The sequence below is a fragment of the Mytilus edulis genome, chromosome 7, assembly GCF_963676685.1.
Source record: "Mytilus edulis chromosome 7, xbMytEdul2.2, whole genome shotgun sequence".
Lineage (NCBI taxonomy): Eukaryota > Metazoa > Mollusca > Bivalvia > Mytilida > Mytilidae > Mytilus > Mytilus edulis.
This window is the reverse complement of record NC_092350.1, coordinates 84736493-84763886: the sequence shown is the minus strand read 5'-3', so window position 1 is coordinate 84763886 and position 27394 is coordinate 84736493. Positions and strand designations below refer to the sequence as shown.

The following is a 27394-nucleotide window of genomic DNA, read 5'->3' as shown; positions in this document are numbered from 1 at the left end:
AAATAGACTTGTCCAAATGTTGACAGGTGGAATAACATCAATTAAAGTACTGAATATTAACAAATCATTTGAAATTTTCTTGTTTCATATTATCAATCATTGGGATAAAAACCGGATTGCATGACAACTGATTAACCCGATATTGTCGTTTTTCCAGTGGACGAGTCTATTACGTTTTTCGACACGTGTGTTGAAACTTATTTTTGTACGACGTTTTTACATTTTTTTTTCTTTATCAGTTTTTGTAACTGAAGATCATTATTTACCAAGTTTTCTGGAATTGATTGAGAGCTACGGGAATCTGTTTTTCTTGTTTGTGAAATGACGATTTAATTTCGTCTTTGTCCGTGCAACCCCTCTTTTTTACAGGAAGTTATTAAACGATGTCCTGCGATGTTCATGATCACTGATCAATAATATTTCATCGAACGAAATGTTAAGAAATGATTACAAAACAGCAAATAAGACAAACATTTTGTTAAGTAAGGTGAAATATATATTTATTTTGCATATTTTTCTGTTTTGAAAGATATTTTCTTTTCTTTTTTTTTCCGACCGACCGACCCGACTTTTTTATGAGAAAAATCCGTAAACCAACAAATTAAAAAACCGTGGCCTAAGATCTTCATCTTTTGTAATGTTTTGATTTTCAGATCGATTTTGCATTGCCCATTACTGAAGAGACAGCTTTGTTGAATTGTGCATCTGGTGTTGAAAATGTTTTTTACTGTAAAATCAGAAATTATTGCAAGCGTTTTTTTGTTGGTTTTTGTCTTTTTAAAACAAAATGTGATTTTTATTTTAGTGTTATTGAGAAAAATCCTGCTTCATTCATGTCCAAATCTAAAATGCGAGTTCAAATTACTATGATAACAACCCTGTCACACATGTCACATTTTTGCAATAATTTCTGAATTCAGTCCAAATTTTTCTAACAAATGTACATGTATATTGAAATAAGTTTTACCAATTAATATGTCTGATCAATAATTCAGTAAATCCTCTCAAGATGACCCTTAAATATTTTCAATTGTAGGTTACAATGACTGATATGGAAATGATTAAAAGTGGGGACATTGAGATTTTGTACAGCCATCCTGAGGCTATGTTCACTCCAGTTTTGAGCAGAATACTACGCAGCAAAGTCTTTCAGCAAAAGGTGTGCTGCATTGCAGTTGATGAAGTTCACATGATTGAGGAGTGGTGAGTATATTAAAAAAAATGGAGATACCAAAGTGATTGAATAAAGAAAAGACAAGAACAGAGGCACTTGTTATTAAAGAAAACTTAAGTTTGAAGATCAGAAAAAACACAATAATATGCCCCTTTATTTTAGATAATTTTGTGTGATCTTTTTTTACATGTGTACCAAGTTCTAAGTTGAAATGGTAATTTCTTTACATGTACATGCATATGTCCTCCGATTGCATTATAAGGGTTTTTTGGCGCTGTCTTTCTTCTTTTAGTAAGACACCAGGTTCGAGCCCTGGGGACCCGAAGCAATTACTATATTGGAATGGATATATATACTGTACATGATCACCATATTCATATAAATTGTTGAAGACCCTACATCATCTATCAAGATGAAGAACAAAAATCAAAGGCCTGTTTCGTTGATAATTTTTATACGACCGCAAATTTTGAAAAAATTTTCGTCGTATATTGCTATCACGTTGGCGTCGTCGTCGTCGTCCGAATACTTTTAGTTTTCGCACTCTAACTTTAGTAAAAAGGCATAGAAATCTATGAAATTTTAACACAAGGTTTATGACCATTAAAGGAAGGTTGGTATTGATTATGGGAGTTTTGGTCCCAACATTTTAGGAATTAGGGGCCAAAAAGGGCCCAAATAAGCATTTTCTTGGTTTTCGCACTATAACTTTAGTTTAAGTTAATAGAAATCTATGAAACTTTGACACAAGGTTTATGACCACAAAAGAAAGGTTGGGATTGATTTTGGGAGTTTTGGTTTCAACAGTTTAGGAATTAGGGGCCAAAAAAGGGCCCAAATAAGCATTATTCTTGGTTTTCGCACAATAACTTTAGTTTAAGTAAATAGAAATCAATGAAATTTAAACACAATGTTTATGACCACAAAAGGAAGGTTGGTATTGATTTTGGGAGTTTAGGTCCCAACAGTTTAGGAATTAGGGGCCAAAAAGGGACCCAAATATGCATTTATCTTGGTTTTCGCACCATAACGTTAGTATAAGTAAATAGAAATCTATGAAATTTAAACACAAGGTTTATGACCATAAAAGGAAGGTTGGTATTGTTTTTGGGAGTTTAGGTCCAAGTAAATAGAAATCAATGAAATTTAAACACAATGTTTATGACCACAAAAGGAAGGTTGGTATTGATTTTGGGAGTTTAGGTCCCAACAGTTTAGGAATTAGGGGCCAAAAAGGGACCCAAATATGCATTTATCTTGGTTTTCGCACCATAACGTTAGTATAAGTAAATAGAAATCTATGAAATTTAAACACAAGGTTTATGACCATAAAAGGAAGGTTGGTATTGTTTTTGGGAGTTTAGGTCCCAACAGTTTAGGAATAAGGGGCCCAAAGGGTCCAAAATTAAACTTTGTTTGATTTCATCAAAATTGAATAATTGGGGTTCTTTGATATACCGAATCTAACTGTGTATGTAGATTCTTAACTTTTGGTACCGTTTTCAAATTGGTCTACATTAAGGTCCAACGGGTCCAAAATTAAACTTAGTTTGATTTTGACAAAAAATGAATCGGTTGTGTTCTTTGATATGTTGAATCTAAAAATGTACTTAGATTCTTGATTATTGGCCCAGTTTTCAAGTTGGTCCAAATCGGGGTCCAAAATTAAACTTTGTTTGATTTCATCAAAAATTGAATAAATGGGGTTCTTTGATATGCCAAATCTAACTGTGTATGTAGATTCTTCATTTTTGGTTCTGTTTTCAAATTGGTCTACGCGCATTAAAGTCCAAAGGGTCCAATATTAAACTAAGTTTGATTTTAACAAAAATTGAATTCTTGGGCCTCTTTGATATGCTGAATCTAAACATGTACTTAGATTTTTGATTATGGGCCCAGTTTTCAAGTTGGTCCAAATCAGGATCTAAAATTATTATATTAAATATTGTGCAATAGCAAGTCCTTTCAATTGCACAGTATTGCGCAATGGCAAGAAATATCTAATTGCACAATATTGTGAAATAGCAAAATTTTTTTTAATTAGAGTTATCTTTCTTTGTCCAGAATAGTAAGCAAGAAATATCTTATTGCACAATATTGTGCAATAGCAAGAATTTTTTTTAATTGGAGTTATCTTTCTTTGTCCAGAATCAACTTAAATCTTTGTTATATACAATATACAATGTATATTCACTTTTTACTACCAACTGATAAATTAAAATAATCTTTACCATTCAGTGATAACAAGCAGTTGTTTTACATCTTAATATTTTATGATGTATTTTAATGAGTAGTTATTGTTGCAAACTTCATTAGAATATTTTAATTGAGATTAGTTTTGGAATAATGGAAAGGGGGATGTGATTAAAAAAATTGGGTTCAATTTTTCTCATTTGAAATTTCATAAATAAAAAGAAAATTTCTTCAAACATTTTTTTGAGAGGATTAATATTCAACAGCATAGCGAATTTTTTTTTAATGTTCATTAGAACACATTCATTCTGTGTCAGAAACCTATGCTGTGTCAACTATTTAATCACAATCCAAATTTAGAGCTGAATCCAGCTTGAATGTTGTGTCCATACTTGCCCCAACCGTTCAGGGTTCAACCTCTGCGGTCGTATAAAGCTACGCCCTGCGGAGCATCTGGTTCTCTTTGTTCATGCGTTGTGTGATATTTTGTCCCATTACTCCAGATTCTATGTTGCAAATAGTCTTAAATATAGTCTTAATAGTCTTAAACACATGCAACTGAATGTCACATTTATACATGTAGGGGTTTCCATTCTGTATTACATTATATATACACTGATTTGGATGATAAGTGAACTTCATTTATTATTTATTTACATGATTTGCAAATATATTATACAAATAATACATGTATACAAATGATATATCAAGTCTCGTTTTAATTTTACAATGATGTTATACAATGGTACATTTCTTATATATATAAACATATAAGCTAAAGGAAAATAAAGATTAATTTAACGATTACCAATGCCTTATTTTAAAAAGATTGAGAGAAAAAAACTTCAAAATTATTGGTTGTTTGCTAGAAATTTTGAGAATATCTAGTTTTAGTAAAGTTCATAATGTTTTTGTTTTTCACTTTAAAATCTATTTAATGAGTTTCTGATCTAAAGACATCTACATGTTTTTATCATTTCCTTCCAGTTATTCAAGATAAAAACAATTTTATTGATAGAACACAACATATGTGCAGTCAATGACAGTGATAAACAACAATGCAAATACTTCAAACATTGGCATACAAATAATTTACAAATATTAGACATGTCTTTTTCCCAATCATACTAATTTTCATATCTACAAAATCATAACACCTCATGACGATCATGCAGTGACTTGCTCTTGTTAATGAGTCTGAAATTATGATTTTTAACTTAAATTTAATATTTAGGTGATGTTATATCATGTATTTGGAGGCTTTGTTATGTTATTTTCTGAAGAAAAAAGTCATACCCTTTACTGATTTCTTTTCTGCTGTCAAATTTCATATAATTAAAATTGCAGGGGAGAAGATTTCAGACCAAAGTTTAAGCAGATTGGAGAATTAAACAGTTCTTTTTCCAAATGCTGCTCACCTAGCTGTAACAGCAACTGCCACACCAAGTTGTATACAATCTCTCTCCAAAATACTTCAGTATATTAACCCAACTATTATTAAAGTAAACCCGGACCGACCGAATTTGTTCCTTGAAATAAAAACAAGATTGTCAAACCTTCAGAAGTTTAGCAAATATGATGATATTGTTGTTCCTCTAGCACAAGAGCTTAAAACTAAGCAGGACAAGTTCCCATTAACAATAGTGTACGTAGAAAGTTTAGAAGCATTGGGGTATTTCTACCAATTTATAAATTATGGGTTAAAAGAGGAGCAGTACATAGGTGAGGCAATTCCTGAAAATAGAATTTTTGGCCAATTTCACAAGGATTATACATCTCAAATGAAACAACACATTCTGTTTGAACTACGGAAAGAGGAACCAAAACTTAGGTTGGTTTTGGCAACTGTGGCATTGGGGATGGGTCTAGATGCACCTGCAATTACTAGAATCATACATTGTAGGCCCCCAACTACATTGGAGAAATATTTCCAGGAGGTTGGCAGAGCAGGTAGAAAGGGTCAGAAAGATGAGGCGTGAATGTACTACAATAACAACGATCTAGCGAAAAATCGTAAGGGTTTATCGGACGCTATGGTGCAGGTACTGCAAGACAAAAGATAAATGTCTCAGACTTCAGCTGCTACAATACTTTGGCTTTAATGAAACCAAATTTAATGGACCAATGCATGAATGTTGCAGTTACTGCAGGCAGTTACAATTAACAAAAGTGACAAAGATTAAAATACAGAACCATTTGAAATGTTCTCTCATAAATAACAGTACATATATATTATTCTATTTTGAATGTTTTCACTATAACCCATAACAAGGTCTTGTAAGGTAGACAATTGTGGCCTAATTTTGATTGAAATTACCATTTCATGATATCACATGAGTAGATCCATTATATTTTGACTTTCAATTTGCTTTACAGTTACCTTAAGATTTAAATAGAATTTTTTTTAGTGAAAAATGCAATATATTTTTTATAAGACAACTCACTGTTTTACATTGTGTTGACGTGCAGCATTTAATTCAAAATAACAACTTGTTGAAAGTTTTTAATAGCCTTATTTTTTATTATGAAAAAAAGCAAAGAAGTAAGTCTGCTTTGACATTTAGACATATATTTTAAAACACTCATTATCCTTGTTAAACCAATACAGTTTAAGCTTAAAAATTCAACCTAACTATTGACCTTATCATGTTATACAGAAATTTCGTTTTTTTAAAGGAGTTTTCTTTTACTTATAGTACACATTTTCATAGCAAAATCATTTCTCAAAATGCTGTAAAAAATATTCAATTACTCTTATAGTATTGTCAAAAATTCCCCTTGTTGAGTGAACCATGGCATGGAATTGACTTGAATTGAATTCCATCATCATTCAACTTTCTACTTCATATTAATTTATTTACAATTACACATCAATAACAGATTTTTTCATTTTTCGTTTTTGATTATTATAAATTGTATGTACATGTATGACCAGTAAATTATTTAAATGCAAGTACATGTATATGTTTTAATTAATCTTCCATGTCACTTTCCTCATCGTCATCATCATCATCATGATTGTTATCATCATTTGCCTCACATGGCAAATCCCTTTGCAGTCTGAATATGGTTGATTTCATATTCCTTAAAAACACATCAGTATCGAAGTTGAAAGGTGATTGACCTATACCAGTGAATAATGTTAGTGTTCTGTTTTCATGAAAATTCCAAAGATCAAGGTCTTTTAGCTTCTTAACTAGAGTACTAATGTCTTCCTCCGATGATCTCTTATTATGTTTTGTTTTGAAGTCGTTCAATTTCAACATTTTGTCAAAGTTTGTTGTTACATCGTTTATAACTGGTGCTGCTTTTGACATTGTGATAATAGATTTTTCTGTCTTGTTTGCCCCAAGACCTTTGATCAAATCTTTGACTAACTTCACTTCATTTTCCTTGTGCATGTCTGCAGCCTTATTTTTCCCAATACCACCATGGACGTTAACAAAAGATGCAGCCCTAACCTCTGTAGCAACATGAGGTGGCAAAGTGAACTCAGTCTTTAGAATGAAGTCAATACATTCGGTAAAATACTTAGAAAGAACTGAGTGTGAGAAAAAAAATGGAATCATTGTCTTAATGATTACATTTGTTCTAACCATATCTCCTTCATGAATAGCATCTTCCATTTGCAAAATAATAAAATACCATTGAAGAAAATTGTGAACATAATTAAACAGGTCATCTTGTCCCTTTTTCACTTCCTGAATAACAATTGCAATACCATTAACATTTATGATGCAGCCTTCTTGTAGTCTAGGAACAGGAACTTGTATGATAGTCTGTCTACCATTAATAGAGAGTGGAACTATTGCTGTGTTATTGTCTAATGATGCAGAACATTGGTATGCCTGGTTGGCTATCAGTAGTTTTAGATCCACTTTTTTGGGTGCCTGAAATTAGTATATATACATGTATAGAAAATATGAATAAAAAATCTGTGGTATGAATGAACATTTGTTTCATAAACTAAAATAAACTGAATGCAATATACAAGACTGTATTGTGATATATAATTGCTTATATTTACTACATTAATGTGAAATTAAAGAAAAATATTGGAAATTTACAATAATGAAATCATTTTTTTGATGCATGCAATGGAATAACCCCCCCCCCCCAAAAAAAAAAAATGGTTTAACTGATAAGTGTAGAATTCTATTCAATTATACCTGAGTTTCATAAGGTATGTAAATATCTGCTATCACTTCCTCCATAAGGGCATCAAAAATCTTCTGTTTTGAAGGAGCATGTAACTGTTTAATATTTTCAGGTAACAGTTTGTGGGTTGGTGTGTCGTCCAAGTCTTTCATATCAAATTTTTTCATCACATAATCAAGGAAGTAAGAATGCCCTACAGTAAGGACAAAGTCTTCATGGGCCTAAAAACAAACCAAAATAAATAATAACACAGTATTTTTTATAAAAAAATACTTTGAACCAGGTTATTTTTTAAACAAAAAAGTTGAATATTATTTGACAAATTTATACATGTAATTTTGTTATCAAGAGGAAATAAAACAATGAACCTAAAATTGTGTTGATTGCTATGATGCTGTAAAATAAAAGAGTTTTACTAATAACATAAATGCATACATGTTTGTGTCTGTCCAAAGTCAGGAGCCTGTAATTTAGTGATTGTTGTTTGTTTATCTGTTACATAATTATTTTTCATTAATTTTTTGTACATAATTTTTTTTGTTTCAATTGTTTTACATTGTCTTTTCGGGGTCTTTTGTAGCTGACTATGCGGTATGGGCTTTGCTCGTTGTTGAAGGCCATACGGTGACCTATAGTTGTTGATTTCTGTGTCATGTTGGTCTCTTGTGGAGATAAGTCTCACTGGGAAGCATACCACACCTTCTTTTATATATCACCAAACAAACAAAAATTGTTCCCTTTAGAATCTAGCTATTGAACTTATGTTCACCAATTTTTTCATATTTCATTGATGTACACATTCTAAAATTAAAGAGGACAAAATTAATTGGAGGTAAATTTAGCTTTCATTTTAAGATCCATTTTTAAAAGTACCTGAAGTTAAAACAGTATGCGCACATACCTTAAATCTACTTTTCACCTTTCCATTGACATTTGACCTCTGAATCAAAATCTTCAGGTTTGCTAAAGTCCCCTGGTCTCTGCTGTTACCTAATTTGAGAAATCTTTTGGTCAGTTTCTTAAAAAAATAAAATAAAAGGATAGGCATAATGTACATGTGAAACAGCATGAACAGAGACCAAATGATGTAACAGTTACAAAAAAGACACTGAAATTTTACCATTCTACAAATTAAACTTTAGAATGGCCCTTGTTTCCATAATTCTTTTGACTGGTACTCATATACAACTGTCTATTTTTTACATTGTTGAAGGGTATGAATGATTCTTTCATTTTTGAAGACCCTTCATAACTATCAAGATGATGAACAAAAATAAACATGATAAAAACTAGTATGTTCATTGATACTTTGTATTTGTCTATGTATTGTGTGCCATTGTGTCCCATCTACATTTACTCTCTCTCCCATTCTCCTATTTGTATCTTCATAAAAATTGATATTTCTCAGAATAAATAGTACTGGATTGAAAATGTAATCAATACAATCATTGAAACATTAAAGAAATGTATGTATACTTAGTCCTGATGTTTCTGTATATCACCTAAAAGACTTTTAGGAAATTTTAAACTGTTTTATTTGTGTTGTTACAAATAGGAGAATGGGAGTAAATGTAGATGGGACACAATGGCACACAATACATAGACAAATACAAAGTATCAAAATGTTTTATAGTTTCTTAGTGGAATGATTGCATAATTTAGTTATATAAATGATAAATTGTCCATGTTAAGCATTTTTCATTTGTAGGATTTAAAATTGAGAATGGAATAAAATTGAGAATGGAAATGGGGAATGTGTCAAAGAGACAACAACCCGACCAAATAAAAAAAAACAGCAGAGGGTCACCAACAGGTCTTCAATGTAGCGAGAAATTCCCACACCCGGAGGCGTCCTTCAGCTGGCCCCTAAACAAATATATACTAGTCCAGTGATAATGAACGCCATACTAATTTCCAAATTGTACACAAGAAACTAAAATTAAAATAATACAAGACTAACAAAGGCCAGAGGCTCCTGACTTGGGACAGGCGCAAAAATGCGGCGGGGTTAAACATGTTTGTGAGATCTCAACCCTCCCCTATACCTCTGACCAATGTAGAAAAGTAAACGCATAACAATACGCACATTAAAATTCAGTTCAAGAGACGTCCGAGTCTGATGTCAGAAGATGTAACCAAAGAAAATAAACAAAATGACAATAATACATAAATAACAACAGACTTCTAGCAGTTAACTGACATGCCAGCTCCAGACTTCAATTAAACTGACTGAAAGATTATGATTTCATCATATGAACATCAGGCACAATCCTTCCCGTAAGGGGTTTAGTATCATACCATCATAACATATATGAGAAGAACATAACCCGTGTCATGCCAACAACTGTTTTTAGAATAAGGGAGCTACCATTTGATTTTTATGGGGGGGCTAGGATGAAATTTGAAAAAAATAGGCAGGACAGGAGTTTTGAGTAAAAAAAAAGGCAGGATGAGACACTTTGCAAAAAAAAAAGGCAGGATGACAATTTAGGTAAAAAAAAGTCAGGATAAACTAATAAAAAAAAGGCAGGACCGAATAGAGTGAAAAATAAAAAGGCAGGACAGAGATTACAACTAAAAAAAAATGCAGGACAAAATTTTTCATCCTAGCCCCCCCATAAAAATCAAATGGTAGCTCCCTTATTTCCAAATCTTACAAATTTATATAGACACTTTGCTAGAGAAATGTTTGCTTAGGGAGTTTTATTTAAAACCAAGTTCATCCAATATAATTTACTTTAATTGCACTTATATTTTGTATGGTTTATGTCTTCTGATTAATTTGATCCTCTTCTGAGACAGAAAACCTGCTTTCTTCTTAAAATGTTGAGGAGCCATGACCTTCTGTTTGATTATTTTAGTTTGCTTTATACAACATTCAGGCCATTTAAAAGAATATGTTTTTTTGCCCTAACCCTACCGGTATCAGGTCCATTCGCATCCAATACACTTTCGCACCTCGCATGTTCCCCCCCCCCCAACTTTGTTACCACCCTACATGTTTGCACCCAATTTTTATTTGAATTTTAGATGAATTAATATTTTCCACTGTAATTACTGGTCCAAGTTCATGAATGTCCAGTAAAGTAAGATCTACAAACACATCATGATCACCAAAACACAATTTTGTCATGAATTTATCTGTGTCCATTGTCTAATATGCACATAGACCAAGGTGAGCGACACAGGCTCTTGAGAGCCTCTACTTTCTAAACATTAGGGAACATCACAGATTCTTATGATTGTCTTGCTTTTAAAGGTACAATCAGACAAAGGGATTGAACTTAAACAATTTTCCTGTAATGTTCTTTTCATAATCTGCATGTTTGATAATTCCCTTGACTTATATGCATGTTTTTAACAGTAAACGGACAGAAAGTCATAGGACAAAAAGTCACAGGACATAAAGTCACAAATTTGGTAGGACAAAAAGTCACAAATAATATGTTGACAATTCTTTGAATATATCAGAGAAATATCTTAAAATATTTACTTTTTAATACATAAATCAGTGGCGGATGCAGGAATTTTCGAAAGGGGGGGTGCTAGCCCAGGGCAAAGGGGGGGTGCAAAACATATGTCCCGATTCAAATGCATTGATCGGCCAAAATAAAGGGGGGTGCGCACCCCCGGAACCCCCCCTCTGGATCCGCCACTGTAAATTCATATTGTAGTTTAGGAAATGTGTCATTATACTTGAAAAATTTAGGTTTATTTAGTTTTAATTTCATGCAATTGAAAGATTTCTTGGTACCATGAATTTAAGCCATTTAAGTGCCAAGCCACTTTGACTTTCTGTTTTTTTAACAATTATTTGATTATCTTTGATATTTTTTGGATAAATTTTGTTAACTAAGTTGGTTTATATACAATAGTTTCAGAAAAATACAAAAATATTTTTGTAGAAATAAGCGTTTTTTATTCAAAGAAAATAATCAGAAAAAATGAATTGTGACTTTTTGTCCTGTGACTTTTTGTCCGTGACTTTTTGTCTGTGACTTTTTGTCCTGTGACTTTCTGTCCTACATTCGTTTTTAACAACACCGAAAATCAGAATTAAGCAGTATTTATATTTAGTGTTTTTATAAATTTAGAAACACGTCAGAGGGAATTCCCCATTTTGATAAAAATTCGAGAGTTCTCTGAATTCTGATAAATCTATTTCTGTCATATAAGAACTGAAGTGGAGTTTTTCTTATATGTTACAGTTATGAAACTGATATTTGAGATTGTACTTCCATAAAGAAATAGAGAATCATCTAGGTCGTTTAATTAACATTTAATATACGTTCTTGCTCCAGGGTTTGTTTTAATAATTATGCGCATGCGTATAGTTTTCTTGACTTCAAGGGGTATTAAATTGAATGGTTGCTCTGGATTTCCCGCTCAATTAGTTAACTTATAATTCATTGCATGGATCTTTTCTATGTATGTCTGCTATTGAAGGTTATTGTTGTTGCATAATTTTAAATCATATGCATCATTTAAATTAAAATAAATGTAGTCCACATCTTAAAGTTGTTACTAGTACACCCCTTTAGGCGAAATGGAGTCTTCCATATTATCGTGTCGAGTTGTCTCCCTTCCGGAAGTAACTTCCGTGAATTCTGAATCAAAAAGAACATGTCGAATATTAGCTCGTTCTGTCGATAAACGTGGTATTCTATTAAAAATGATAGCAATTTAAACCGAGGAATGTGTACGGAAGGAGTCATGATCACTGACCCACAGGAAATTAAATATTTAAAAAGTTAGGAATAAAGCTCCTCCAAGAACTAACATAGAAAAAATATAGGTGATAAGATACGAAATGAAATACCTTTTCTCACTCCGAGTCTCAGTGACTGCTGTGGAAAGTTAACTTTAAATTGATAGTACAAAAATAAAACACAATAGGCCTAAGTACATTGTTCATACACTTTTATCTGGGATTGGCTATTTTGTAACTAGTAAAATTACATAAATTACATTTTACATGTGCAGTTGAATTAGTTTTGAATATAATATTATCCAGCTACATAGATATAGGAAGATGTGGTGTGAGTGCCAATGAGACAACTCTCCATACAAATAACAATTAAAAAAGTAAACCATTATAGGTTAAAGTACGGCCTTCAACACGGAGCCTTGGCTCACACCAAACAACAAGCTATAAAGGGCCCCAAAATTACTACATGTAGTGTAAAACCATTCAAACGGGAAAACCAACGGTCTAATCTATATAAACAAAACGAGAAATGAGAAACACATATATATTACATAAACAAACGACAACTGTATACATGTGTCAATGAAACAATGGCAATCGTATCCCTCAGAGCAATCTGCTCTTTGATTAATATTTGGGCCCGGTTATCAGTTAAGTCGGCTTCATATCTTGACTTACATCTAGAAATTGACAATGAGGGTCGGTTGAAAACAAAACTTTACGACAAAAGAGATGATTTCAGCTTTCCAATTGTGAACTTTCCATTTCTAAGTAGCAACATTCCAGCAGCACCTGCATACGGGGTATATATCTCCCAATTGATACGATATTCCCGTGCTTGCATTTCCTATCATGATTTTCTTGATAGAGGTTTGCTGCTCACAAGGAAGCTATTAAACCAAGAGTTCCAAATGGTGAAGTTGAAATCATCCCTTCGTAAATTTTACGGACGCCATCACGAGTTGGTTGACCGTTATGGAATAACCGTTTCACAAATGATATCGGATATGTTCCTTACGTCGTAACTACAATCCCCTTTCATGAATATGACCTACCGAATTAGACTATTTACCGGATTTGTAATCACTTAAGCAACACGACGGGTGCCACATGTGGAGCAGGATCTGCTTACCCTTCCGGAGCACCTGAGATCACCCCTAGTTTTTGGTGGGGTTCGTGTTGTTTATTCTTTAGTTTTCTATGTTTTGTCGTGTGTACTATTGTTTTTCTGTTTGTCTTTTTTATTTTTAGCCATGGCGTTGTCAGTTTGTTTTAGATTTATGAGTTTGACTGTCCCTTTGGTATCTTTCGTCCCTCTTTTATCAAATAGGTCCACATTGAGGTCTAAAGGGTCTAAAATTGAACTTTATTTGAATTCATTAAAAATTGAATTCTTGGAGTTCTATGATATGCTCAGTCTAACCATGTATTTAGATTTTGGATATTGGACCATAATAGGTAAATGTCCAATCTAAAATTTTTAAGTTTAAGTTCTTAGACCACATTCATTCTGTGTCCATGGTGTCAGAAACCTATGTTGTGTCAACTATTTAATCACATTGTGTCAACTATTTAATCACAATCCAAATTCAGAGCTGTATCAAGCTTAAATGTTGTGTCCATACTTGCCCCAACTGTTCAGGGTTGACCTCTGCGGTCGTATAAAACTGCGCCCTGCAGAGCATCTGGTTGGACAATACCTTTGTGCTTTGATTATTTTTTATTAAACTTTGGTGCCTGGTTTATGTCTATTAAGATAACCTCCCTTTAATTTTTCATGAATTTCTGATATGACATTGAGAAGTTATTTAACTTTATTCCTAGAAAACATGACAGGCATATGATGCGCTCATGGCACAGCTGTTTATTATAGGTGGAGGAAGCCTGTCAGAGTGCCCGGAGAAAACCACCAACCTTTGATAGGAAAACTGACAATCCTAGTCAATTAAGATTGGAGTCGAGTGCACCTGCACGAGCGTGGTTTGAACTCACAACCTCAGTGTTTTACTGGCTAGTGATTGTCAGTAGTAGAACTACTTAGACCACTTGGCCACCGAGGCCCATGCCGGAACAAAGATGTACATCAAATAAAAAGCAACGATTTGTTTACAAATGTACAACAATCGACACGTAAAACATAGTCAACTGAACTGAAAAACGAATAGAAATTCATATGTTAGGTTCAAAAAATGAAATGTAACTATTAGTGTTAGTTTGCAAAAGAAATCAAAAAGAAAAGTATTTCAAGTAAAATGAAATCTAATAAGAATTGTAAAATTCATAAGTTAAAGTTAAATTTAAAAAGTAAATGCAATAGACCACTTTAAGGGGGCTCGCGGGTCTAAATGAATTTTTGTCGAGCCTGCAACTTTTGTTGCAGAAAGCTCGACATAGGGATAGTGATCCGGCGGCTATGGCGGCGGCGTTAGCTCACTTCTTAAAAGCTTTATATTTTAGAAGGTGGAAGACCTGGATGCTTCATACTTTGTATATAGATGCTTCATGTTACGAAGTTTCTGCCAGTCACATGTCCAATGTCCTTGACCTCATTTTCATGGTTCAGTGACCACTTGAAAAAAAAAGTTCAAATTTTTTGTAATGTTGAATTCTCTCTTATTATAAGTAATAGGATAACTATATTTGATATGTGCGTACCTTGCAAGGTCCTCGTGTCTGTCAGACAGTTTTCACTTGACCTCGACCTCATTTCATGGATCAGTGAACAAGGTTAAGTTTTGGTGGTCAAGTCAATATCTCAGATACTATAAGCAATAGGGCTAGTATATTCGGTGTATGGAAGGACTGTAAGGTGTACATGTCCAACTGGCAGGTTTCATCTGACCTTGACCTCATTTTCATGGTTCAGTGGTTAAAGTTAAATTTTTGTGTTTTGGTCTGTTTTTCTCATACCATATGCAATAGGTCTACTATATTTGTTGTATGGAATGATTGTTAAGTGTACATGTCTAGCGGGCAGATGTGACCTTGACCTCATTTTCATGGTTCAGTGGTCAAAGTTAAGTTTTTGAGTTTTGGTCTTTTTATCTAATGCTATATGCCATAGGTCAACTATATTTGGTGTATGTAAATATTTAATGGTCTTTATGTCAGTCGAGCAGGTTTTATTTAGTCGTGACCTCATTTTCACGGTTCATTGCACAGTGTTAAGTTTTTGTGTTTTGGTCTATTTTTCTTAAACTATAAGTAATGTGTCAACTATATATGTTGTATAGAAGCATTGTTAGCTGTACCTGTCTGCCTGGCATGGTTCATCTGACCTGGACCTCTTGTTCAAGGTTCATTGGTCTTTGTTTAGTTATCTTGGTCAATGTTAAGTTTATGTGACAGTTGTAATAAAGCTTAGCTTTATGCTTAGGACTATCAACATAATATCAATGATTAGTATAGAAGGCGAGACATTTCAGGGTGTGCACTCTTGTTTTATTTAATATAGGATTTGTCTATATTTTTCTATAAATGAACTTTATCTTATACTTAATAGAAAAATGAAATAAAAAAATGGGGTCGCCGTTCATTTACGCTCACAATCTGCCTTCGAAAGAAGCATACTTTTTTGTTCATGTCCTTTTTTTCTGTTGAACTAATAGGAGAGTTAGCGGTAATATCGAAATAAAAAAAGAACTAAATTAAGAAATCACTAAAATTTTACAATTATTTAGTTTATAAACAGCTTATTCGAAAACAACAATAAAAAATCTAGGTCACCGATGAGTTAAATAAGATATTTCAATTTTAATGCCAAAAAATGGCATTTTTGCAACAAAGGGAGATAATTAGCTTTTTCAATGATATCTACATTTTAAAAGTCCGCTGGTGCCAACACGAATTGATGTTTTGGAATGATTTTTGTACCATATGATAAAGTAACAACTACTTAAGGTAATAAATAAAATTTGTATTGAAAAATTAATGTTCAATTTTTTTCTGAAAATCTTATACCCGCGAGTCTCCTTAACCAGAAAAGTTCGTTTTGTGCCTTTGTGATGTCATTTGACAGATAAAGGGGATTGCCTGTATTCTAGTTCTATTAAAGTTCGTTTGTGCCTTTGTGATGTCATTTACCAGATAAAGGGGATCGCCTGTATTCTAGTTCTATTAAAGTTCGTTTTGTGCCTTTGTGACATCATTTACCAGATAAAGGGGATCGCCTGTATTCTAGTTCTATTAAAGTTTGTTTGTGCCTTTGTGATGTCATTTATCAGATAAAGGGGATCGCCTGTATTCTAGTTCTATTAAAGTTCGTTTGTGCCTTTGTGATGTCATTTACCAGATAAAGGGGATCGCCTGTATTCTAGTTCTATTAAAGTTCGTTTGTGCCTTTGTGATGTCATTTACCAGATAAAGGGGATCGCCTGTATTCTAGTTCTATTAAAGTTCGTTTTGTGCCTTTGTGACATCATTTACCAGATAAAGGGGATCGCCTGTATTCTAGTTCTATTAAAGTTTGTTTGTGCCTTTGTGATGTCATTTATCAGATAAAGGGGATCGCCTGTATTCTAGTTCTATTAAAGTTCGTTTGTGCCTTTGTGATGTCATTTACCAGATAAAGGGGATCGCCTGTATTCTAGTTCTATTAAAGTTCGTTTTGTGCCTTTGTGACGTCATTTACCAGATAAAGGGGATCGCCTGTATTCTAGTTCTATTAAAGTTCGTTTTGTGCCTTTGTGATGTCATTTACCAGATAAAGGGGATCGCCTGTATTCTAGTTCTATTAAAGTTCGTTTTGTGCCTTTGTGATGTTATTTACCAGATAAAGGGGATCGCCTGTATTCTAGTTCTATTAAAGTTTGTTTTGTGCCTTTGTGATGTCATTTACCAGATAAAGGGGATCGCCTGTATTCTAGTTCTATGAAAGTTCGATTTGCCTTTGTGATGTCATTTACCAGATAAAGGGGATCGCCTGTATTCTAGTTCTATTAAAGTTCGTTTTGTGCCTTTATGATGTCATTTACCAGATAAAGGGGATCGCATGTATTCTAGTTCTATTAACCCTTTCCTCCATAATGACGCCTTTTGACGCCTCTGTAGTACCTCAGTTGAAACACTTTGACTACAAAGTATCTGCAGTTGACTTAATAAAATTTGTATCCAATATGAAAAGGAATATCATAGGAATCTGATCTGACTTAAATTTATTTGACAAAACAGTTGTTTTTCGCAATGCCTTAATACTTTAAAGCATATGTTCAGCATTTTATTAAAAAAATCCTATGCGAAACAAGTATGCAAAAAAAAAATTTCAATGGAGGAAAGTGTTAAGTACCTAATTACAATTCCCATACAACAACTTTGCTGATTATCATTTATAGATAAGAATTTAATTTGCCAAATAATAAGTGCAATGTAGCATTATCATTATTTCAACCAATCGCTCAACATAGGAACGGAAGAAATATCAAATAAAATGATTCTCTTATAGTCATGATAGTTGTGGCCTGTTATCTACTTAAGAGATATATATCATTAACACACTGCAAGGAGTAAGATACGAAAACGTAATACAAAAACTGATTTAATTTGATTGACTTACCCAGCATCATATGACGATATCTATTATTTTTACATGATTTAAATTTGATGTTTATTTGCAGATTGTTATTGACCTGTGGCAGCTGGTGTTAACGCCATGATGATACCCTTTGAAATAAGCTGAAGTTGCAATTGGAGTTTTATGAAGGATGATTTGTAGTTGTTGACAGTTTCAGAACTAGAACGAACAGACTTCTGTTTAGGATTTTGGGTATATAATCATACTCGGTATATATATTTCTGATGTATTAAGTGTCTCTTTTTGGACATTCACTACATCGAGTCTTTTTATAAGTATTATATGATATCTTATTAGCTTTGATGGCATGAGCCAATAAATAAAAACATTGTCATTGCAACAGCTAAACAGACATTATTTCCGGTGATCAAACATGCTAAAGGGGAGACAATCAAATTAACTTTCTTCAATATACTGTCCATATGTCTATATGTGCCTTGTCAGTGTAACAGCTGGACATATATTGTTTCTGGTCTAACATGTTAAAGTGGAGGTAATCAAATTGATTTAATGATTAATTTAATTCTAAATTCCATTTTAAGCCGTAGAAAACCATGTTTTACGTGAATGACGTCACGGTCACATGACTAAATTATGTATATGGGCTCACAACAAAATAACGTCAGCCAATCAGAAGACGCGTTACATCTAAAATTAATTTACTTCTATATACTGTCCTTTTGACCATGTACCTTGTCAGTGTAACAGCTGGACAGATATTACTTCTGGTGGTCTAACATGTTAAAGGGGAGATAATCATATTAACGTTTTTCAGTATACTGGCCATATGTATGTGTGCCTTGTCAGGGTAACGGCTGGACAGATATTGTTTCTAGTGGTCTAAACATGTTAAAGGGGAGATAATCAAATTAATGTTTTTCAGTATACTGTCCATATGTATGTGTGCCTTGTCAGTGTAACGGCTGGACAGATATTGTTTCTAGTGGTCTAAACATGTTAAAGGGGAGATAATCAAATTAACTTACTTCAATATAACTGTAAATATGTATGTGTGCCTTGTCTGTGTAACAGTTGGACAGATATTGTGTCTGGTGGTCTAACATGTTAAAGGGGAGATAATCAAATCAACTTACTTCAATATACTGTCTATATGTCCATGTATCTTGTCAGTAAAACAGCTGGACAGATGTTGTGTCTGGTGGTCTAACATGTTAAAGGGGAGATAATCAAATCAACTTACTACAATATACTGTCTATATGTCCATGTATCTTGTCAGTGAAAAAGCTGGACAGATATTATTTCTGGTAGTCTAACATGTTAAAGGGGAGATAATCAAATCAACTTACTTCAATATACTGTCTATATGTCCATGTACCTTGTCGTTGTAACAACTGGATATATATTGTTTATGGTAAACTAAAGTTTACATGTTAAAGGGGATATAATAATATCAACTGTCTTTAGTAAAGTTATGTCTGTATGCCTTGTCAACCCTTTACTTCTTCACAGATGATGGATACATTACGTGGTTATAGTTAAATTTTTGCGTTTTGGTCTGTTTTTCTCATACTATATGCAATAGGTCTACTATATTTGTTGTATGGAACAATTGTAAGGTGTACATGTCTAGCGGGCAGATGTCATGTGACCTAGACCTCATTTTCATGGTTCAGTGGTCAATGTTAAATTTTTGTCTTTTGGTCTTTTTTTCTCATACTATATGCAATAGGTCTACTATATTTGTTGTATGGAACGATTGTAAGGTGTACATGTCTAGCGGGCAGATGTCATGTGACCTTGACCTCATTTTCATGGTTCAGTGGTCAAAGTTAAGTTTTTGAGTTTTGGTCTTTTTATCTAATACTATATGCCATAGGTCTTCTATATTTGGTGTATGGAAATATTTTATGATCTTTATGTCAATCGCACAGGTTTTATTTGACCGTGACCTCATTTTCACAGTTCATTGCACAGTGTTAAGGTTTTGTGTTTTGGTCTATTTTTCTTAAACTATAAGTAATTGGTCAACTATATATGTTGTATAGACTATAGAAGCATTGTTAGCTGTATATGTCTGCCTGGTATGGTTCATCTGACCTTGACGTCATTTTCAAGGTTCATTGGTCTATGTTTAGTTATCTTGGTTAATGTTAATTTTATGTGACAGTTGTTATAAAGCTTAGCTTTATACTTAGGACTATCAACATAATATCAATGATCAGTATAGAAGGCGAGACATTTCAGCGTGTGCACTCTTGTTTATTTCTGGAAAAGAATAAAAGTTCTATATTGAAATATTATTATCCTGAAATCCTGAACATACAGTATGTTTATAAAGGCTGCGCATAAAAGACCCATGGCAACAACTCATTACTCTTGGAAGGCTTAATGTACATGTCTATTCCCATCAATCATATACCCTTTTTTCCAGTGGCAATCAAATTCCCTTCCCTCTGTTGTCCCACTTACATTTTTATAAACCTGTTTACGGGACGTATTATGGTACACTGTTATCCGTCGGTCTCTCTGTTCATCTGTCCGTCCATCAGTCCTGTTCATGTCATTGCAACTCCTCTAAAACCACACAACAGAAATTCATGAACTTTGTACATAATGAGGACATACTAAAATGATGTGCATATAGACAGAAAATTACGATTCAATTTTTATACGACCACAAATTGAAAAATTTTTGGTCGTATATTGGTATCACGTTGACGTCGTCGTCGTCCGAAGACATTTGGTTTTCGCACTATAACTTTAGTATAAGTAAATAAAAATCAATGAAATTTTAACACAAGGTTTATGGCATAAAAGGAAGGTTGGAATTGATTTTGGGAGTTTTGGTCCAACAGTTTAGGAATTAGGGGCCTGAAAATATCCTGTAAAGCATTTAGCCCCTTTTTTAGGGAAAAAGTTGATATATAGGAAATGTCAGGACTTTCAAATCAAGCAGCTTTAAACTAGGGGAATTCTCAGGATATCTCAAGACTTTCAAAAATAAATATAATATAGACCAGGATATGTCAGGACTTTTCCTTCAACATTTATCCTACTTTCAGAAACTTTACACTTTCTTCCTGAATGAATAAACCAAAATAAAGTCCTTAATGATTCCTGGTATTGGGACTTAAGAAATAATATAATCTGTATCACAAATTCAAATAAAAACAATCTTTGGGACTGAAATTAACTATCGTTTGTTAAATTAAATAAGTTTTTTTGGCCTTAAGGATTTGTGAAGGGTGATAGAATCGGGGGAAGAAACACAAATTATTTTGTCAAACATTTTTAAAATACACAAATTATGGTGTTAATTAAAAATATTAAACATATTTTGACAGTTAACTTATTTACACAGTTACTGCTGATCTCCCTGTTCAGGAAGCATATATATAATGATTTTCAGTTTGACAGTATTTAAAAGTCAGAGATTTTTGCGATAAAAACAGCAGGGTGTCCAAGAAACACCCAAGCTTGTCTGGCATAGTCGAGGATTACAACGTCCACTGGCAGTTTTGCAAGACTGGGCTACAAGCCGGGTTACGTAGCCCCAGCTTGTCCAGAGGCGGATTTAGGGGGCCCCCCTTTTCTGGAATTTGCGCAGAAATCTACAATGTACTTCCTTTTTCCGGTCTCGTTTGCATGAAATTTTGAGTAAAATATATATTTATCAGTCTAGTATAAAATAGGAAGGAACGCAATATCAATTTCATTTTAAATAATTCCTTGATATGAAAAAACGTTACCTAATGATAGGGCCACCCTTAAAAAAATTGTTTGTTTGGCATTGCCGACCCACACTATCAGCAGGTGGGTAGGTAGGTAGAGATTTTTTAATTTTTTTTACATTTAAAAGCTTTATACAATCATGTTAATCATGAAGTCTCTAGATCAATGTTGTCTAAAGCATTGCAGCATTGTTGTGTGTACATGCTGGTGGTTTCTTTGAAAGGGGTCAACCGTCAATGTCACATTCTACATCATATGGATAATTTCATGTAAGACAGTCAGTTTTATTGGCAGAGTTAACCAAAGTACCCAGAAAAAACAGAACTGAGGCAGGAAACTGACAAATTAACCATATAAAATGTATGACGTGAAAATTGAACTTTTATTGATGGACTGCCCATTGAACAGAGGCCTGATGTCACATTTGAAGTTGTGGTCACAGTTTGGTAAAATTACCACAAGTTAAATGGCTCAACCACTACGGCTCCTTGTATAAATGGACAAAGATTTAAAACTTTGATTGTTTGCTTTGGTTTTATAAACATCACTTTCTACACCTTATGGGTAATTTCATGGCAGTCAGCAGGCCATTCACTAAGAGGTGGTACCCGGTACTTTTACCCTCTTATGCTACTGATAAGTACCGCCTAAATTCAGGAATTTTTATATAAGATGTTCATTGAATACATTGAAAAGTACCACCTACAAATAGGAATGTACGGGTCAACATGAAAGATAATGAAACCCCTGCAGTCAGTTTTAGTGGCGTACTAAACCGTAGTACTTGAAGGAAAACGCCAACCTGCGGGAGGAAACTAACCTTATCACATATGACCAAATTAGGATAGCAAAATATTAAATATTTGGAAGGTTGGCACAAATAGACGTTTATACTAATATTATCCAAGTGCAAGGTTTTTCAGGGCTAGGTTTAAAACGTATGATAAATTCAAAATGGAAATATGCAGCAGGACAGACAATTTTTGCAGATAAATAAATTATGGGTTGTAATGCTTGTTTGATTAACAGAAATCTGGACATGCATTACATGAATACAGATAAATTAATGAGCCCTTAGAATTGTGGAAAAGGAGGGGATTTTATTCATCACTAGTACACTAGATACATTTATAAATATGTTTCTGTCAGTATCTTTTATGTTTTAAGAATTATCTTATTCATGTTAAGAAGAAAGGCAAGAAAAGGGGGAAGTACTTCAATAGACACAAGATGCTAGTCTTTAAAATATGTATGTTTTGTACCAGGCTAGCATCTACTGGTACAAAACTACTATAAACCTGTAAATCTGGGACCATTTTGGTCTTTAAGCTTTGGTGCTTACAGCCATAATTATCTTGAATGCTGCATGATTGTGGTTCTGACAATAGTAGATACTTTGTTCTCTGGTTCAAGGGAAAATGTGTCAATGATAAATTTCAAATATTTAATAAGTTCAAAACATGTAAGAGCCACACATATTTGTTCTGTGATGTCCTGGTGAAAAACTTCTATCTCATGAAGCGACAAAGCCAAGCAGAAATCATCTGTTTCTGCTTTACAAAAGATAAAATTTGAGTCCTCTACAAGGTCTCTCAGAACGTTTCTTTCAAAGAATAGCTTAAAATTTTATTTTTGATAAAATCCATCTCCCTTAACCAATGCATTGCAGCATAGGGAGATGCTTTCCTCTGCCGGCCTCTTTGACATTAGGAATAGGATCCCAGTTAGGGCAACCAGTCCGGTACCCACGAATGTAGTTCTTAAAAAAAATATATAACTTTTGTTATAAATTGTGTAGTGTTATTATTTCACTAGTTCTGTAACTGACTGTAGATTTATTTTAAAGGGTCTGCTTTCTAGTTTAAATTTCTGTAAAAATTTTGATTGATTTCAATGTAATCTGGCGTCAGTACATAGAGTAAATTGCCTAAATTCTAGCCTTTATTCTTCCCTGGAAGTAGACAGACTGACCCTGTTGTCAATAAAAACAAATTTTTGCAACAGAATGACGGTCATGAGGTACTGAGATTGTGCTTAGACACTGCAAAATGAATGCCTAACATGAACCAGAAGTCATAAGGTGACTATCAAAATTATTTATTGAACAGGACCCTATGTATTTACTATGATTTTCAATGCGTTCCAATAGGGCAAATAATTGGGTCCCCGTTCCATTACTTTTGGCAGACTTTTTCTATCCCATGTCATTTAAATGTTTGCTCCCAACACACATGAATACAGTGTAAGGCAAGCGCTTTTAAGATTGTGATTTGAAATAAGTAAAGCCAGGAACAAATCTGGGCGGATACGATCAAATTCCGGCACAATTTCGATTTTTTTTAAATAAAAAAAAAAAAATATTCTGAAACGCAAATAAAATTATTTGGGCGGCAAGTTTTTTAGTGGGTCGGGCGGCAATGCCAAACAAATGAAATTTTATTTTAGGCCTTGTTTACAGGTTTTCATCTGTGTATTTATTTAACATTTTTTATAAAACTTTATTTGCAGTTTCTTATCATGTTAATTGACTGTTGGCAGAAGGGGTATGTAATATAAAGTGGCATAAAGTCCATGAAGACAGACTTAACATAACATACTGAAGTTGAAATTAGAGTTTAACGAAGGCCCACGTGTAATCCTTTATTGACAGTTGCAGAACTTGGACCAACAGATTTCACTTTGGGTATTTAATAAAATTGATAATTAGCTTAAGACAGGGGCTTTAATACTTTACTTAAAGTTTTTTTTTTAATGATTTATGCTGAAATTGAAGATGTTTTAACAATATAAAAATACTGAGATGCGGTATGATTGCGAATGAGACAACTCTCCACCAGACAAAAGTGACAGAACTAATTTAGACAAATAAAATTGAGAATGGAAATGGGGAATGTGTCAAAGAGACAACAACCCAACCAAATAAAAAACAACAGCAGAGGGTCACCAACAGGTCTTCAATGTAGCGAGAAATTCCCGCACCCGGAGGCGTCCTTCAGCTGGCCCCTAAACAAATATATACTAGTCCAGTGATAATTTCCAAATTGTACACAAGAAACTAAAATTAAAATAATACAAGACTAACAAAGTTATACTACTCAGGAGTTATGGCTCTTGATTGTTTTAACGTGACACTAAAATGTAGGCAAAATCTGAAAGTACAGCATCTATTTAAAATAAGAGTGATTTTGTTCTAAAATTATATAATACAATTTTTTTTTATGGTGGTATGTTACATAACACAAATTTGGATGTTAATCATAATTTAGAGAAAATACAGATTTGATCAATTTCAATAATTAAACATATTGGGACAATCTAAATATGACATCATAATTACAGTTTCATTATTCCTCATCAAATAACAACTGAGTACAAATTTGATACAATGTTTTCTTTTTCTTTTACAGGATATAATGGCAAGTTGGGATGAGGTAAGTTTTTCTTCTTAAAAGTCATATGACCTATATTGTGAATACACTGTACAAAAAGATACAGGCATGTAGTATTCTCATAGTCAGACCTATGTTGTCAATAAACTGTACAGAAAGATACAGGCTTGTAGTATTCTCATAGTCAGTCAGTGTCATGTGACCTATGTTGTCAATAAACTGTACAGAAAGATACAGGTGTGTAGTATTCTCATAGTCAGTATGTGTCATGTGACCTATGTTGTCTATAAACTGTACAGAAAGATACAGGCGTGTTGTATTCTCATAGTCAGTCAGTGTCATGTGACCTATGTTGTCAATAAACTGTACAGAAAGATACAGGCGTGTAGTATTCTCATAGTCAGTTAGTGTCATGTGACCAATGTTGTCAATAAACTGTACAGAATTTAGATACAGGTGTGCAGTATTCTCATAGTCAGTCTGTGTCGTGTGACCTATGTCATGTGACCTATGTTGTCAATAAACTGTACAGAAAGATACAGGTGTGTAGTTTTGTAAGAAGGAGAATAGGAAAAAATCAATATCATTACAGTGAGAAGAATTTCAATATACAAAATTCCAGGGAACAAAAAAAGAGATGTAAGATATCACAGGATATTCACAACTCTTTTACAATGTAAGTTGAAGAGAAACTGACAACGCCATGGCAAAAAAAAAAAAACCCAATTCAAACAACAATCTTCAAAGTATTACATAAAAAACTAAAGATCAAGCAATACAAACCCCAGCAAAAACTGATGCATACTACAGTTGTCTATAAAGTCTTTTCTAAAAAAACTATAGACAACAATCTTACTTCGGTTTGGTAATCACTGTATTTGATATAAGCTATGGAAACTGTAAACATGTAGCTTATTAAATTCAATTATTATATTTATGATACATTTGTATGTTCTCATGGTTCTAGAGGAAAATGTTAAAACTTTGTTTTGCTTACAGAAACTTCTTACAGCTGCAAAGGAGGGGAATATAAAAGAGGTAGAAATATGTGTAAAGAACGGAGCTAGTTTGGAATGTAGAACTGATGATTGGGTAAGTGAAGTAAAATGTATTTATTATATATAGTAAACACAATATGAATCAGTTAAACATTGCTCTTGTTAGTGTTCAGTGATTCAATGTTAATTTCTGATTATTGCAAATAGTCTTCAAAATATTATGAAACATGATTAGACATCCCAAATGTTTATAGAACTCTTGTATTCCACAAAAACAGTTCAAAACAATATTTCACAACACCAATATAGTGAACTCCAGTATTCAACACAAACAGTGAGAAACATCAGTACGCAACATTAATGTATACAACTCCTATATTCAACACCTATACCCAAGTAAAACAGCGAAAAAACACATTAAGTACACGAAGTAGAAAGAGAATGCCATGGCCAGACGAAAAGACAAATAACAGCTACAAACAAACTAACTTGAAATACTTCATTACACTGATGAATACCACTCCAGTTTGTATGTCAAAGGGTTGCTGTCTGATACTTCCTAACTGCATGAACTGTATACAACTGACATATTGTGATTTACTTCATTACACTGATGAATACCACTCTAGTTTGTATGTCAAAGGGTTGCTGTCTGATAATTTGAAAGCGTAAACAACTGAAATATTGTGATTTACTTCATTACACTGATGAATACCACTCCAGTGTGTTTGTCAAAGGGTTGCTGTCTGATACTTCTTAACTGTATACAACTGAAATATTGTGATTGACTTCATTACACTGATGAATACCACTCCAGTTTGTATGTCAAAGGGTTGCCGTCTGATACTTCTTAACTGCATACAACTGAAATATTGTGATTTAGTTCATTACACTGATGAATACCACTCCAGTTTGTATGTCAAAGGGTTGCTGTCTGATACTTCGTAACTGTAAACAACTGAAACATTGTGATTTATTCATTACACTGATGAATACCATTCATGTTTATATGTCAAAAGGTTGCCGTCTGATACTTCTTAACTGCATACAACTGAAACATTGTGATTTATTTTATTATGCTTTATGACACTTAACATACACTTTCATGGTATTCTATAAAAAAATTCCTTTGGTTTTACATAAATTTTGCATCATCATGACACAAGACATGACACATGATCATACAAAAATCATTTACCAATTCTGTATTAAACATGACATGTGGCACCTGATCATACAACATTCATTCACCACTCCTGTACTGAACATGACATGCGACACCTGATCATACAACATTCGTTACCACTTCTGTACTGAACATGACATGTGACACCTGATCATACAACATTCATTAACCACTCCTGTACTGAACATGACGTGACACCTGAGCATACAACATTCATTTACCACTCCTGTACTGAACATGACATGTGACACCTGATCATACAACATTCATTAACATCTCCTGTACTGAACATGATATGTGACACCTGATCATACAACATTCATCC

General features: G+C 33.3%; 2 protein-coding genes, 1 long non-coding RNA gene and 1 pseudogene across 6 annotated transcripts in view; 3 read left to right on the top strand and 1 right to left on the bottom strand.

Moving 5' to 3' along the window:
- Nucleotides 1-27394, top strand: part of LOC139482692 (RUN domain-containing protein 1-like) — a 726769-nt gene that overhangs the window by 48880 nt on the left and 650495 nt on the right. The window lies entirely within an intron of this gene.
- Nucleotides 1043-5635, top strand: LOC139482543 (ATP-dependent DNA helicase Q1-like; annotated as a pseudogene).
- On the bottom strand, nucleotides 3995-10676 carry LOC139482542 (uncharacterized). Its single transcript, XM_071266454.1, has 4 exons — nucleotides 10584-10676; nucleotides 8427-8543; nucleotides 7537-7746; nucleotides 3995-7257 (listed from the first exon to the last, which is right to left on the bottom strand). Exons 1-4 carry the CDS (start codon nucleotides 10674-10676, stop codon nucleotides 6340-6342), a joined length of 1338 nt encoding a protein of 445 aa, XP_071122555.1. The 3' UTR covers nucleotides 3995-6339.
- LOC139529657 (uncharacterized) lies at nucleotides 17850-25977 on the top strand. Of its 2 annotated transcripts, none has more exons than XR_011665858.1 (4): nucleotides 17850-17994; nucleotides 24005-24179; nucleotides 24904-24927; nucleotides 25885-25977. It is a non-coding gene; the product is annotated as an uncharacterized lncRNA (long non-coding RNA). The 2 variants fall into 2 exon arrangements; XR_011665859.1 differs by having other exon boundaries at nucleotides 17850-18011.

What these genes read in the sequence shown, in the direction of transcription:
- LOC139482542 (XM_071266454.1), bottom strand. Translation starts at nt 10,676, where the DNA reads ATGGACACAGATAAATTCATGACAAAATTGTGTTTTGGTGATCATGAT. An exon ending in ACATTCATGAACTTGGACCA is followed by an intron (nt 8,544 to 10,583) that starts GTAATTACAGTG and finishes TATTTTTTTAAG; the next exon opens with AAACTGACCAAAAGATTTCT. An exon ending in AGGTGAAAAGTAGATTTAAG is followed by an intron (nt 7,747 to 8,426) that starts GTATGTGCGCAT and finishes GTTTGTTTTTAG; the next exon opens with GCCCATGAAGACTTTGTCCT.